Genomic DNA, 11,771 nt, shown 5'->3' with positions numbered 1-11,771 from the left:
ATTTTCTTCCTTTCACATACCACAAATATTTATCAAGGCTGTAGGACTGTATTTCTCATACAGCATATAAACAGTCTCCCTCATAACCGAGTCAGCCTCCAAGATGAACGGCATCCTGAGGGCCTTCTAGTCTGCACCACAACTTACAGTTCGGAGGAGGCTCCTGCAGCTGCTCCTTGTGTTCCTTTTCCAATCTGGTCCTTCTTTTTACCCTTCTTCCTTCCTCGGTAGTAAGAACGTTCTCGCATGGGTAGCCATCTTTCTGGATCTGGGGTAACTTTTGGGTCATAATTCTTAGGCAGTTTTCCTGGAAATGATTGGCAAATGAGAAATACACCTAGACTAGTTTCAAGCTTGTTTGTTTAAACAATGTGTTCATGACTTGGAATAAATAACACGACTGAAATTTGTCTGAGAAAGGCTTTTTGTCTGTCTGTTTTTGATTTTATTATGTAGCCCAGGCTGGCCTTGTACCTGCAACTCCCTCACCTCTGGGATTGCAGGTATGCACCATGTTCATATGTCGAGAAAATTTGTCCTGAGACAGTGTCTCCCTATGTAGCCCTGGCTTGCCTGGAACTCTCTATGGAGACCAGGCTGGCCTTGAACTCACAAAGATCCATCTGTCTCTGCTTCCCCAGTGCTAGAATTAAAGACTTGAGCCACCATGCATAAGGGAAAATATTTCCAGACATAACTTTATAAAATTTATAATTTTTATCTAATAAAATAATATGTTTTGACAAACTGGAGGCCAGTTTGGGCTTCTGAAACCGTGTCTACACATCGGGTAAGAGTAAGCTCATATCCAAGTCCTAGGACAAGAAATGAAGACTGAGACTTTTGAAGATAATGGACTAATGCAAACACTAGTTTGTATAATTTCTGTAAACTCCACTAAAACAGCAATAACTACACATTTGAACCTGGAAAACACATGGCCCTTCGGTAATTCATTTAACCAGGGCTTGAAAAATCTATCTCAAACAACAACACAGAAATCTGAGTGTATTTTTCCTTAAAGTCTTACCTTTCTTTTTCTTCTTCTTCTTTTTCAAATCTCCCTGTCTAAAAAAAAATTGAGAATCATTATCATCATTGTGATAAACACAGTTCATTACATATGTGCAAAAGAGCAAGCCAGGCATATTGACATAAAAAGGTGTATGTAAGACTTGGTACCAGCTCATAAACTTAACAAAGTAGCTGGAATATTAATTCAAGTTCAATCACATGGCAAACTTTTCACTTAAGAAAAAAATCAGTTATCACTATGTGTGTATGTCTGTGTGAATGGTGTGTTTTTGGGTTCTCATGCTAAGGCACACGTTTAGAGGTAAGAACAACTGTGGAGTCGGCTCTCTCCTTCTACCTTTATGTGGCTTCTGGAGGGAAACTCAGATTATTAGGCTTGCAAGGCAAACGCCCTAGATCTGCTGGGCCACCTCACTGGCCCCCTTTTGGAGACAGGATCTTGCTACACAGTATGAACTGGTCTCAAACCCCAAGTCTTGCCTCAAAAACTTCTGGTGCGAAGCCGGGCAGTGGTGGCGCACGCCTTTAGTCCCAGCACTCGGTTAGGCAGAAGCAGGTGGATCTCTGTGAGTTCGAGGCCAGCCTGGGCTACCAAGTGAGTTCCAGGAAAGGCGCAAAGCTACACAGAGAAACCCTGTCTCGAAAAACCAAAAAAAAAACAAAAAAAACAAAAAAAACAACAACAACTGGTGCAGGACCTCCTGAATGTACCTCCAGGCCTGGCTGAAAACAATCTTAAAATGATACACATTAGGCTTAATGTAAAACTCTTTACAACAGAAATATTATCTATTCTTTGAAAAGAGCGACCATGCCTAAATTACCCAATTATCCTTTAAATAGTATGAGCAGTATACAAAGTACCTCAAAGTACCAGAAGTCGAATAGTAAGCTATTTATACAAACAAAAACCTATCATGTCTTCATGAGTTAACTGGCAAGATTTTAGAGAATCAAGAAACACTTTGACAGAGAACATGTACTGGTAATCTTTTAGGAGGATATGGAAATCAAGGTACTCTGGTCATGGCACTAGAAGGGAGAAAGATGGATGGGACACTTTTTACTGACTCTGCACTTTCTATTTTTCAAGATTTGTTATGTATACAGTGTTCTGTCTGTATACATGCCTGCACACCAGAAGAGCGCACCAGGTCTCATTAAGGATGGTTGTCAGCCACTATGTGGTGGCTGGGAACTGAACCTAGGGGTAGAGGTGGTTGTCTGTACTTTACCCCTGAAGCACCACCCCTAGCAGGCACAGGCTAGGTACCTGCCTGCCCCCACCCCCTGCCAGGTGTGGCCAAGAGGGAACCCCTTAAGGCCTGGAATGCATATGTGCTTGCTCTCTTGGCTACCTCGTGGTCTTGGACGCTGGTACTGTGAACCAAGGCAGAGTTCTCCAGAGAACCCCTTTGGACCGCACCACACCACACCCCTCCTGGATCCTGTGACTACTTATACATACTGTGAGTTAACCCAGAAAAAAATCTCTTTTGACTATTAGACAGACTCCTTGGAATTACCACTTTATCTGTCGCTTTACCAGGGCCTCTGGAAGAGTGGCCAGTGCTCTGAACCTCTGAGCTATCTCTCCAGCCCCCCTATTCTTTACTTTTTAAAGACAGGGTCATACTATGTAGCCCCAGCTGACCTGAAATTTACTATATAGATCAGGCTGGCCTTGACTCACGGAGATCCCTTGCCTCTGCCTCCTAAGTGGTAGAATTATAGGCATATCTGGCCTGTGTTTTTGTTTTCCCTCAAAAACACATCTCATCTAGCCAAGGCTGGCCTCCAATTGATCCCCCTGCCTCTGTCTCCCTAGTATTTGTAGTACAGGCATGTGTCAGCACACTTGGCTCACTATGTAGAGAAGGCTGGCCTTGCATTTGGGAGGCACCTGCCTCATGCTCTCAGTGTTGGATTACAGGCTGCTGAAACCATGCCCAACTACTGAGTATCTTTTTCCTTTAAAACAAGTTCATGTTGATGGGGCTAGGGCTCACACTACTAAGTACAAGTTCATGTTGATGGGGCTAGGGCTCAACGCCTCCTGAAAGGCAGCCAAGTGCTCTAAGACTGAACTATACCCCTAGCTTCAGTTTTCAAATTCTGAACTTTACAAATTTGTTAAATTTTGAAATAGGCAAAGTAGTTTACTAAGTATACTGGCCAAAAAGAAAAAGCAGGTACTGGAAGGGACTAAGAAATCATGAAAATATTTCAAGGTAATTATTAAGCACTCTGAAAGCTGCTGTCAGAAGACCAAACATCTCTTTGTATATATTATGTGTGATACAGCTGAGAACTATTCATCAGTGAACTAAGGCAAAACGCTCATTCCACAAGAATGAAGAACGAGCAATACATGGTGTCGTCCTTCATCTCTCATCCAAAATGACGCTCTCCTACCACCGCTCTTAGAGCTTTCCACCAGCTGCACTTCAGCAAATCACAGGCAAACCTCTCCTCCAATTCCCGTTGAAAGCTATTTTCTACTGCTTATCTTTCGGTCAGTGTCTAGTATAAACATAGTATAGCTTCCTTCAAAATAAATTAGACTTTTGCTATTTAACAGTATAAAGAGCATTAATAATGTCTAGTGAGATTACTGTACTGATGATAATTTGAAGCTCAGAAGTCAGTGTAAGACCAGCAAGATGGCTCAGTGAGTTAAGGTGCTTGCCACAAAGCCTGATGACCTGAGTTTGGGCCTTAGAATGTATGTACATGGAAAGCTAAACCTGATTCCACCCCCCACCACACACGAGTGGTTTTCTGACCTACACACAAGTACAGCAGCACAAGCGTGCCTCCCACCACTAAACAAATAGTGTAAAAGAAAAAGTAGCTGGGCCTGGTGGTACATGCCTTTACTCCTAGCACACAGAAGGCAAAGGAAGGAAGCTCTCTGGGTCCAAGGCCAGCCTGGTCTACATAGTAAATTCCAGGCTATCCAGGGAAACATACATTCTCTTTTTTAAAAAGCTTTTAAAAGAAGGTTTTTAAAAAATGCTACAGTGTTTCAGATTCTATCACTTTAACTGATTCAAATTTGAAGCTTTTGGGAACACCAAAATAAAATTAATTTAAAAAAAAAAAAAAGGGATGAGACCTTGTTTCAAACAACCAGCCACCCAACCAACCAAAGAAGCCAGTGTCTAGGTGGAATTGGCAATTGGATGAGGAGGTGGAGGAAGGACCGGGAGTTGACGTCATCCTCTGCTACACAACAGAGTTTGAAGGTAGTCTGGGCAACACCATTTCCTGTTACACAAAACGCAAGTGGCTCAAGAGTTAAGGTACCCGCTATGTGACCATGAAGACCAGAGGACTGGCGTTCGGATCACAGCACCCACATAGTAAGCTGGGCATCTGGTAGGAGATTGACAGAGAACACTGGACGCCATCTTCTGGCCTATCCATGTGTGCACGTATGTGCAAAAACATACAATCACACACGAAATCTTTACAAGTCAACATACATTATAATGATTAAGAGAAAAAATATGAAAGGATTTAGAAGAGAACTATGCATTTTCAGTAGCTATTTAATCATTTATGTTAGAAAAAAATTACATACTTAAATAGATGGTACTTTAGAGCTCACATAAGACTTAGCCTAAATTTATTTTAGTTTGGTATCCATAAAAGCTTGAAATTTGAATCAGTTGAAGGGATGAAATCTGAAACATTGTAGTATTTGAGGTTTCTTTTAAAAGTTTTTTTTTTTTTTAAAGATGAACATAGGGGATGTAAAGATGGCTCAGAGGTTAAGAGCTCTGGCTGCTCTCCCAGAGACCCAGGTTCAATTTCCAGCACCCACATGGCAGCTCACAACTGTCTATAGCTCCAGCTCCAGGGGACCTGACACCCTCACACAAACATACATGCAGGCAAAACACCAAAGAACATATGGAAAAAAAAAAGATGAAAATGATGAAAAATTATAAAAAAAATGTTGGTATTTTCCATGCTCTGTTCATTCTGAACCAAAACAAAAATCTTAAACATTAAAAAAAATATTTTTATTGCTGGGCATGGTGACACCCATTTTTAATCCCAGTACTCGGAAGGGCAGGTGGATCTCTGTGATTTCAAGGCCAGTGTGGTCTACATAGTGAGTTCCAGGCCAGCCAGGGCAACACAGTTTGATTTCACCCCTCCCCTTCTTCCCTCCCCCCAAAAATATTAGATAGATATGTATGTATCTATCTATCTATCTATCAATCAATGATCTATCTACCTATCAATCATCTATCTACCTACCTACCTACCTACCTACCTACCTATTTATCTATCTAGACAGACAGACAGAGTGCCACATGCCTGTGAGTGCCTTTGGAATCTCAGTGTCAGATCCCACAGAGCTGGAGTTTACAGGTGGTTGTGAGCAGCCCACAATGGGTGTTGGGAACCGAACTCAGGTGCCCTGGAAGAGCACACAGCACAGTTAATTGCTGAGCCACCCCTCTAGCCCTTAGGTCCGTATTCTGTATAAGAAGAATGAAATTAAAGGCTGGCTGCAGTGGCTAATATCTGTAATCTTAGCATTTTGATGCTTCTGAAGCTGGTGGATTGCTACAAAATTGAGGTCATTGTAAGCTACAGAATGAGATGCTGCCTCAAAAAAAAAAATCTAAGAGAAATATTTAAATTTTTGTGTCTATGTAAACATGGAGAAAAGATCTGGAAGGACATGGATACTGACTATCCAGGTGAGTTCTGATGTGACAGGCTAGGTGGAGATGAGGAATAAAAGGTGGAAACAGCAAAGGAGAAGGAGAAACAAGACAATCACATTCACACAGAACTTCTATCAAGAGGTCTTTTGGGCTGGGGCACAGCTCAGTTGGTCAAACGTTTACTGCACGAACATGAGACTTAGGTTCAGATCCTCAGAACCCACACTGGCTGGCGCCTTGGGTCAGTGGCAAACTCCTCCATCCGCCTACATGCTGGGGAAGTGGAGGCAGGAGGATCTCCAGGGCTAGCCAGCCAACCAAGCAATGGTGATGAGGTAAGCTCCAGGGGGAGACTGTTTCAGAAAACGTGCCAAGTGACTGATGGTGACCTCCGGCCTCTGCACACACATGAAAGGTGTACCCAAACACATGCACAAAAGATTGAAGTTTTTATTCCTAATGACATTTCTGTTGTTGTCTTCAGACAGGGTCTCATTTAGCTCCAGATAAAGGAACTGGCTGAGCTAAGGATGACCTGGAACTCTTGATCTTGTGATATTCCAGGCCCATGTGTCATCATTCCAGTTTATGTGATGTGAGGACTGATAGGGATTGAACCCGAGCCTCCTGCATGCTTATATACTTTTAAATCAGCCTAAGAAAATGTTCTAAAACTATTTTGAACTGGAAAAACATTACCCTTGTTCCTTTGGCTGATTGTCTCCAGTAACTTTTCCGCCCTTCTTCCGAATGTATGTAGCACCAGGAGAATTCTCAAGAGCCTCGACATCCACTTTTAGAGACATGCTGTCCGATGAGGGCAAGTGTTTACTAAGACTGGGGTGGGACAAGTGTTCAGGAACACAACATACACACATTTAGGTCTGTCAACACATCTCTGCTAACAGAAAGATACTATCTTTTCCTGATGGCCTTTATCAAAAGCAAAAAGTACTCTTGAATCTTCTATAGAAAACAAGTCACATCAAATAGACAATATATATTCTGAAAGGAAAACTTATCATGCATTCCTTAACTCATGTAGTGATGTAGTTCAAGGATTCCCAAACTTCCAAATGCATAGGCTGTCCCAGCACAGAGGCTGTGACTAGTAGCTTCCTAGCATCTGATATGCAGCTCAGTCCTTGGGACATGGCCTCATCAGTAGCACTTAGAGCCCCAAACTGACCAACTAGGGTATTTAATTTTTTCTGTTTTGAACTCAGGTTAGTCTTGAACTCACCATATACGGCCAATGACGACCCGATTCTCCTGCTCCTGCATCCCAAGTACTAGAAATTGCATGCTTTGTCCCTAAATCATCTTAAACATGGTTTGTGATGGACATGTGACTCCCTCCCCTACTTCATTACTATTTTTCAGTCATACTGATACCTAGTTCTAAATTTTGCTTTCACCAGTTTGCAAGCCTGTGAGTTGCAATTTCTAGCAGAAAACCCTCTGCTCCAAACCCGAAGAAGCAGAGCTCTTGGTGCTCCGCGGAGAGCCATGCCACAGAGGATACGCCTTTGCTTTCTCAGGATCCACAAGCGAGTAAGCAGAAATAAGCTGCGCTAGTGTGTGAATATCTTTTGAATTTTGCCTAAAAGAAGAAATGAAGTTAATAAACAGCTTATAAAATTAACGCTAGCATAAACAGAGAAGAGCCCCCTCAGATGAACGAAGTGTGGACCCCCACCACTTTTCAGAGCTTACTTCCACAGCTGCTCTAGGTCACTAACTGCCTCCTTCTTTCGTCCATATTTGAGCTTGAAGTTTGCAGCTTCTCTTATCAAGGACAAATGAGCAGGGGATTTGGGCTACAGGTTCAACAAAACAAAATAAAATAAAGCCTTAAGCCAAGTATCTAGCCAGTCAGTGAAATCCTATTTATCAGCCCTTTAAAATGGACCTGAGCACTAAATTCCTCATCTGAAGTTTTACTAAGTACGTGAAAGAACAAGTAATCATCAATGTATGAAACTAGAACATAATCCATTTCTATTTTGGTCACCTACAAAAATAAACAAGATTGGAATGTAGGTCTGGTAGTGAGTACACTTGCCTAGGATACCTAGTATGTGGTCCATCTCTAACACCAGCAGAAAAAAACCCAACCAAACAAAACAATATGCTCCTAAAATCAAATCATAAAAGATATGGCACATTCTCAAACATTAATTCAACAAAGTACTATTCAAAACACTGATGCCCTCCCACCGCTAACAGTTAATAACCATGTAAATGCAATATGTATGTATGTATGTATGTGTGTGTGTATATGCATGGTAACATGTATGTATGTATGTATGCATGGCAGTAAGTTGATACTATCTATGCAGCATTGATACTGGAAAAAATGAAGATGCTCCTATTGGATGAGACATGATAAATATTCATTGCATACACTGCTGTTCTAATAACCAACAATCACCCACGGGCTCTTAGCTCCTTATCAATAATGTACAATAATATCATGACATTCTGAGTGTGTATACGCATGGACATGCACAGGAAAAAGCTTCTAACAATACAAATGAGCTGTTTTGTTTCATCTTGTAGCTGTTCCTTATGTCTAACAATTTTATTTGGACCTAGCATTCTTTACAAAAATTAATGATAGTCTAGTAAGTCTTCCATTTTAAAATAGTGACTCAAAATATTTCAGTTCTGAAATTTTTGGCTCAGTAGAATATTTTATTACTTATGGAAAAAAAAAATGCCCTTATAGTACTTCACTCCATTCCTTTACCTGATGGCTTTGATACCACTGGATAGCTTGTGTGAAGACTTCAATGGCACTATCAATATCTTCCTCGTGGCTGTACATGGTTACTAACGCAGATACCTGTCCAGCAAAGGAGTAAGTTAATGAACAAAACGCTCCATGCACTCTCAGAACATAGTTCTTAAAAATTAAAATTGCTAAAGAATGAATAAAGATTGATGGGATCTCTGCCAGTACCTAATTCACCATAAACACTATTCTTTTAGAGAACACAATCTCTTAGAAATACTTAGAAAAATATGAAGGCATTTGACTCCTTCTAAAGTAGTGTCAAGTTTTGTAAGATCAGAACATGAAAAATAAGCATTTTGATATAGTTATACAAACTATCTTGCTGGATATTCAAGTGTGTGATTAGGGAGCTTCCAGCATGGCTGAAATGCAATGAGATGAACATCGCCTAAGCTGTGAAAAGCTTACCAGATGAGCTTTTGGGGCAGCAAGGAAACCCACACTGTCTGGGTGTGCATGGGTATGTGCCTGTGTACTCCTTGAAAGAACAGTAAAGGTCAGGAAACAGAAAAAAGTTGCATTTTTAAGAACCTTTGGTAAAATTCACACAGTCTGGCCACACTGGTCAGAGAGAGAGAGAGACAACATAAGTATGATGGCTAGTCCTGGACATCAGCTGGACACACTTGGGAAGCAGGAGCCCAACTGACCAATTGCCTCCTCCAGACTGGCCTATGGCCATGCTTGTGTGGCATCTTCTTAATGAATGATTGATGTGGGCGGGCCTAGCCCACTGCGAGTGGTGTCATCACTAGGCAAAAATGGTCCTGGACAGTATAAAAAATGTAGCTGAATGTGAGCCTGGACTGGTATGTGGTGTTCCACGGCCTCTGCTTCAGTTCCTGCCTCCAGCTTCCCTCAATTATTTATTTGGTTTAATGTAACCTGTAAGCCAAATAAATGAACTCTTTCCTCCCAAAGTGGTTTTGGTCAGTATTTTACCACAGCAACAGGAAACTGACTGGGTCACGTAACCAGCATCAGTGAAAGATTCTGCAGTTATTGAGAGTATAATAAGAAAGTACTTGTACAGCCTCTATGGCAGTAAGTTCAACAGCTGAGATGAAATGGATAAATTCCTTACAGCAAAAGACTAGATTTTTCAGTCACATAATGGTACAATTCTAATAAAAAAAACTATAGCACAAGCCTTCAACTATGAAGAGAAAGCTCCATGAAGACAGCACACATTATCAGTGCTGTAGGCGAGCTGGCTTAGAGGACAGCAACATGAATAAAGCAGTTCTTATTTAACTGATGCATGTTCTATCACCACGCAATCAGTGTGTACTATGAAAAAGACACTTTCATATCTTACAGATAGGGTCACTCTATAGTCCTGGCCAGCCTCAAACTGAAAGATATCCTCCTCTTTCTGCCTCTTGAATGCTGGGACTAAAGTGTGTGCCACCATGCCTGGGTTAAACCTGTAATATTTGAAAAGAACTAAAATCTAAATTTACTGACCACTACTTTTAAGTTGTTTTAAGAAAAACACTAAAAAACCAAATAATTACAATGACATGATAAACAATCTAGCAAGGAAAAAAAATCCATGTACAGATCTGAGATTGAGGCTGCCCTTTATGGGTAATGTGGGGCTTAAACAAGACTTAACACATCTGACTACCAGAGCACAGAGTGTTATTCTAAAGGCGAGTCCTGCCTCACTAACACACGAGGAAATGAGTGGAAACCAAAGAGGACATCGAGCCAGCACAGCCATGCAAACAGGAGTCACTCAGACACTTACCATGCCTGGCTTATGCTTTAACTCCTCTATGCTTCTCAATATTAGACAGGCTTTGGAAATGTTCCCTAAGGAGATTAAAAACAAGATCAGCACCACACTGAATAAAGCATATTGTGGAAAAAATACAAGAAAATTTATTCCCTATCATTTTTCCTTGGGCAAGAGATCATCAACTGTACTCTGCAGTATCTCTAACTACATAAGCATTGGGGACTTTGGATAGTGTGCCCACTGCTCATTTCTGAAGTGAGGAAACTCTATCTATGCTTGTGCATGTGCTGAGTGTATGGTGACGTGACTGTGTACGCGAACATGGAGAAGAGGATGCCGCTGTCTTCCTCAGAGCTCACTGCAGAGAGACAGGGTCTTCTACTGAATCAGAAGCTTTCAGTTTGGAAGGCTGCACAGTGAGCAGACTCCTGGAACCTGCCTGTCTCTAACAGTGAATGGAGTCTCAGGCATGCATAGCCATGCTCAGCATTTTATGTGAGTGCTGGGGATTCAAATTCGGCTCCTCATGCGGCACAGCTGGAGCTCTTAGGCCCTGCACTGTCTTCCAGACTGAAACCATGTCTTCCTACAGAGCTTTTATCCAGTCTTGCAACTCCAGGCTGTTGAGTGACATTTTTTCTTTTTTAGACTGGAATCTGAAGGGGCCTGTGTGTGTGTGTGTGTGTGTGTGTGTGTGTGTGTGTGTCCGTGTTCCCAAAAGGCCTTGAAATATGTTACTATAGACCAGAGTGTATGGAAAAATGGTGGTATTACAATTCTGATTTTATGTTCACTGCAAATTTCAATAACCCAAATCTCTCATCTTTAATTCTCAACCAATCCTCAATCCTGTTTCAATTACTGCCTCACCAAGGAGCCCCCCCCCCCCCCCGCCTTTTCTTTCTTTCTTTTTTTTTTTTTTTTTACACTTTTTCCTAAATGCCAACTGTTTTCCCCATTCCATGAAATTTTCATCTTAGCCATTGTGACTAGCTAAAATTTTCTGGACCATTTGCTACTGTCCACTGAGAACTTGAACTGTCAGATATATACTTCTGCAAATGTCAAGGTCTATGCATCCACACTGTCCCATAAAGGTACCTTTAGTTTTCTCTGGCTACTAATAAAATACATATTTCTGAAACAGGTCCTACTATGCACCTCAGATGAGCTCTGAACTCATAATCTTCCTGCCTCAGCCTTTAGAGAGCAGGGATTATAGGAATGTGCTCTAGCTACATGAATATAGCAGCTAGGACACTAGACAACTCAATTCTAGATAACCAAGTTCAATTAAAAGCAAACAAACCAGTTTTCTTCTGGGTATCAAATATATGAGATTTCACGGACTTCTGTACTTAGCAAAGTATAAAGAAGGAAAAAGGAACAAGCTATGAAATACTGCAAAGGAGCTCCTTTCTTACTCCATCCAATTTCAAAGGAGGCTTCTCTAGACGTGACATCCTAGGAAACGCACTGCAGTGCTCTGCAACAAAGGAACCTC

At 41.4% G+C, this 11,771-nt stretch overlaps 1 protein-coding gene and 1 long non-coding RNA gene across 2 annotated transcripts in view; one reads left to right on the top strand and one right to left on the bottom strand.

Moving 5' to 3' along the window:
- LOC131920282 (uncharacterized) overlaps positions 1-7,987 on the top strand; it is a 39,834-nt gene extending 31,847 nt beyond the window's left edge. Inside the window, exon 3 of the long non-coding RNA XR_009381601.1 lies at positions 7,145-7,987. This is a non-coding gene — a long non-coding RNA (uncharacterized LOC131920282). The remainder of the gene's footprint in view (positions 1-7,144) is intronic.
- Srp72 (signal recognition particle 72) overlaps positions 1-11,771 on the bottom strand; it is a 29,979-nt gene that overhangs the window by 2,452 nt on the left and 15,756 nt on the right. Inside the window, exons 12-18 of the mRNA XM_059274584.1 lie at positions 10,277-10,341; positions 8,476-8,571; positions 7,440-7,543; positions 7,249-7,326; positions 6,423-6,560; positions 1,031-1,068; positions 148-307 (exon numbers count right to left, since the gene is read on the bottom strand). Coding sequence (XP_059130567.1) covers positions 148-307; positions 1,031-1,068; positions 6,423-6,560; positions 7,249-7,326; positions 7,440-7,543; positions 8,476-8,571; positions 10,277-10,341 — 679 coding nt within the window. The remainder of the gene's footprint in view (positions 1-147; positions 308-1,030; positions 1,069-6,422; positions 6,561-7,248; positions 7,327-7,439; positions 7,544-8,475; positions 8,572-10,276; positions 10,342-11,771) is intronic.

The sequence above is a fragment of the Peromyscus eremicus genome, chromosome 10 (genome assembly GCF_949786415.1).
Source record: "Peromyscus eremicus chromosome 10, PerEre_H2_v1, whole genome shotgun sequence".
NCBI classification, from domain to species: domain Eukaryota; kingdom Metazoa; phylum Chordata; class Mammalia; order Rodentia; family Cricetidae; genus Peromyscus; species Peromyscus eremicus.
Note: the sequence above shows the minus strand (reverse complement) of the source record. Positions and strands in the feature narration are given on the sequence as shown.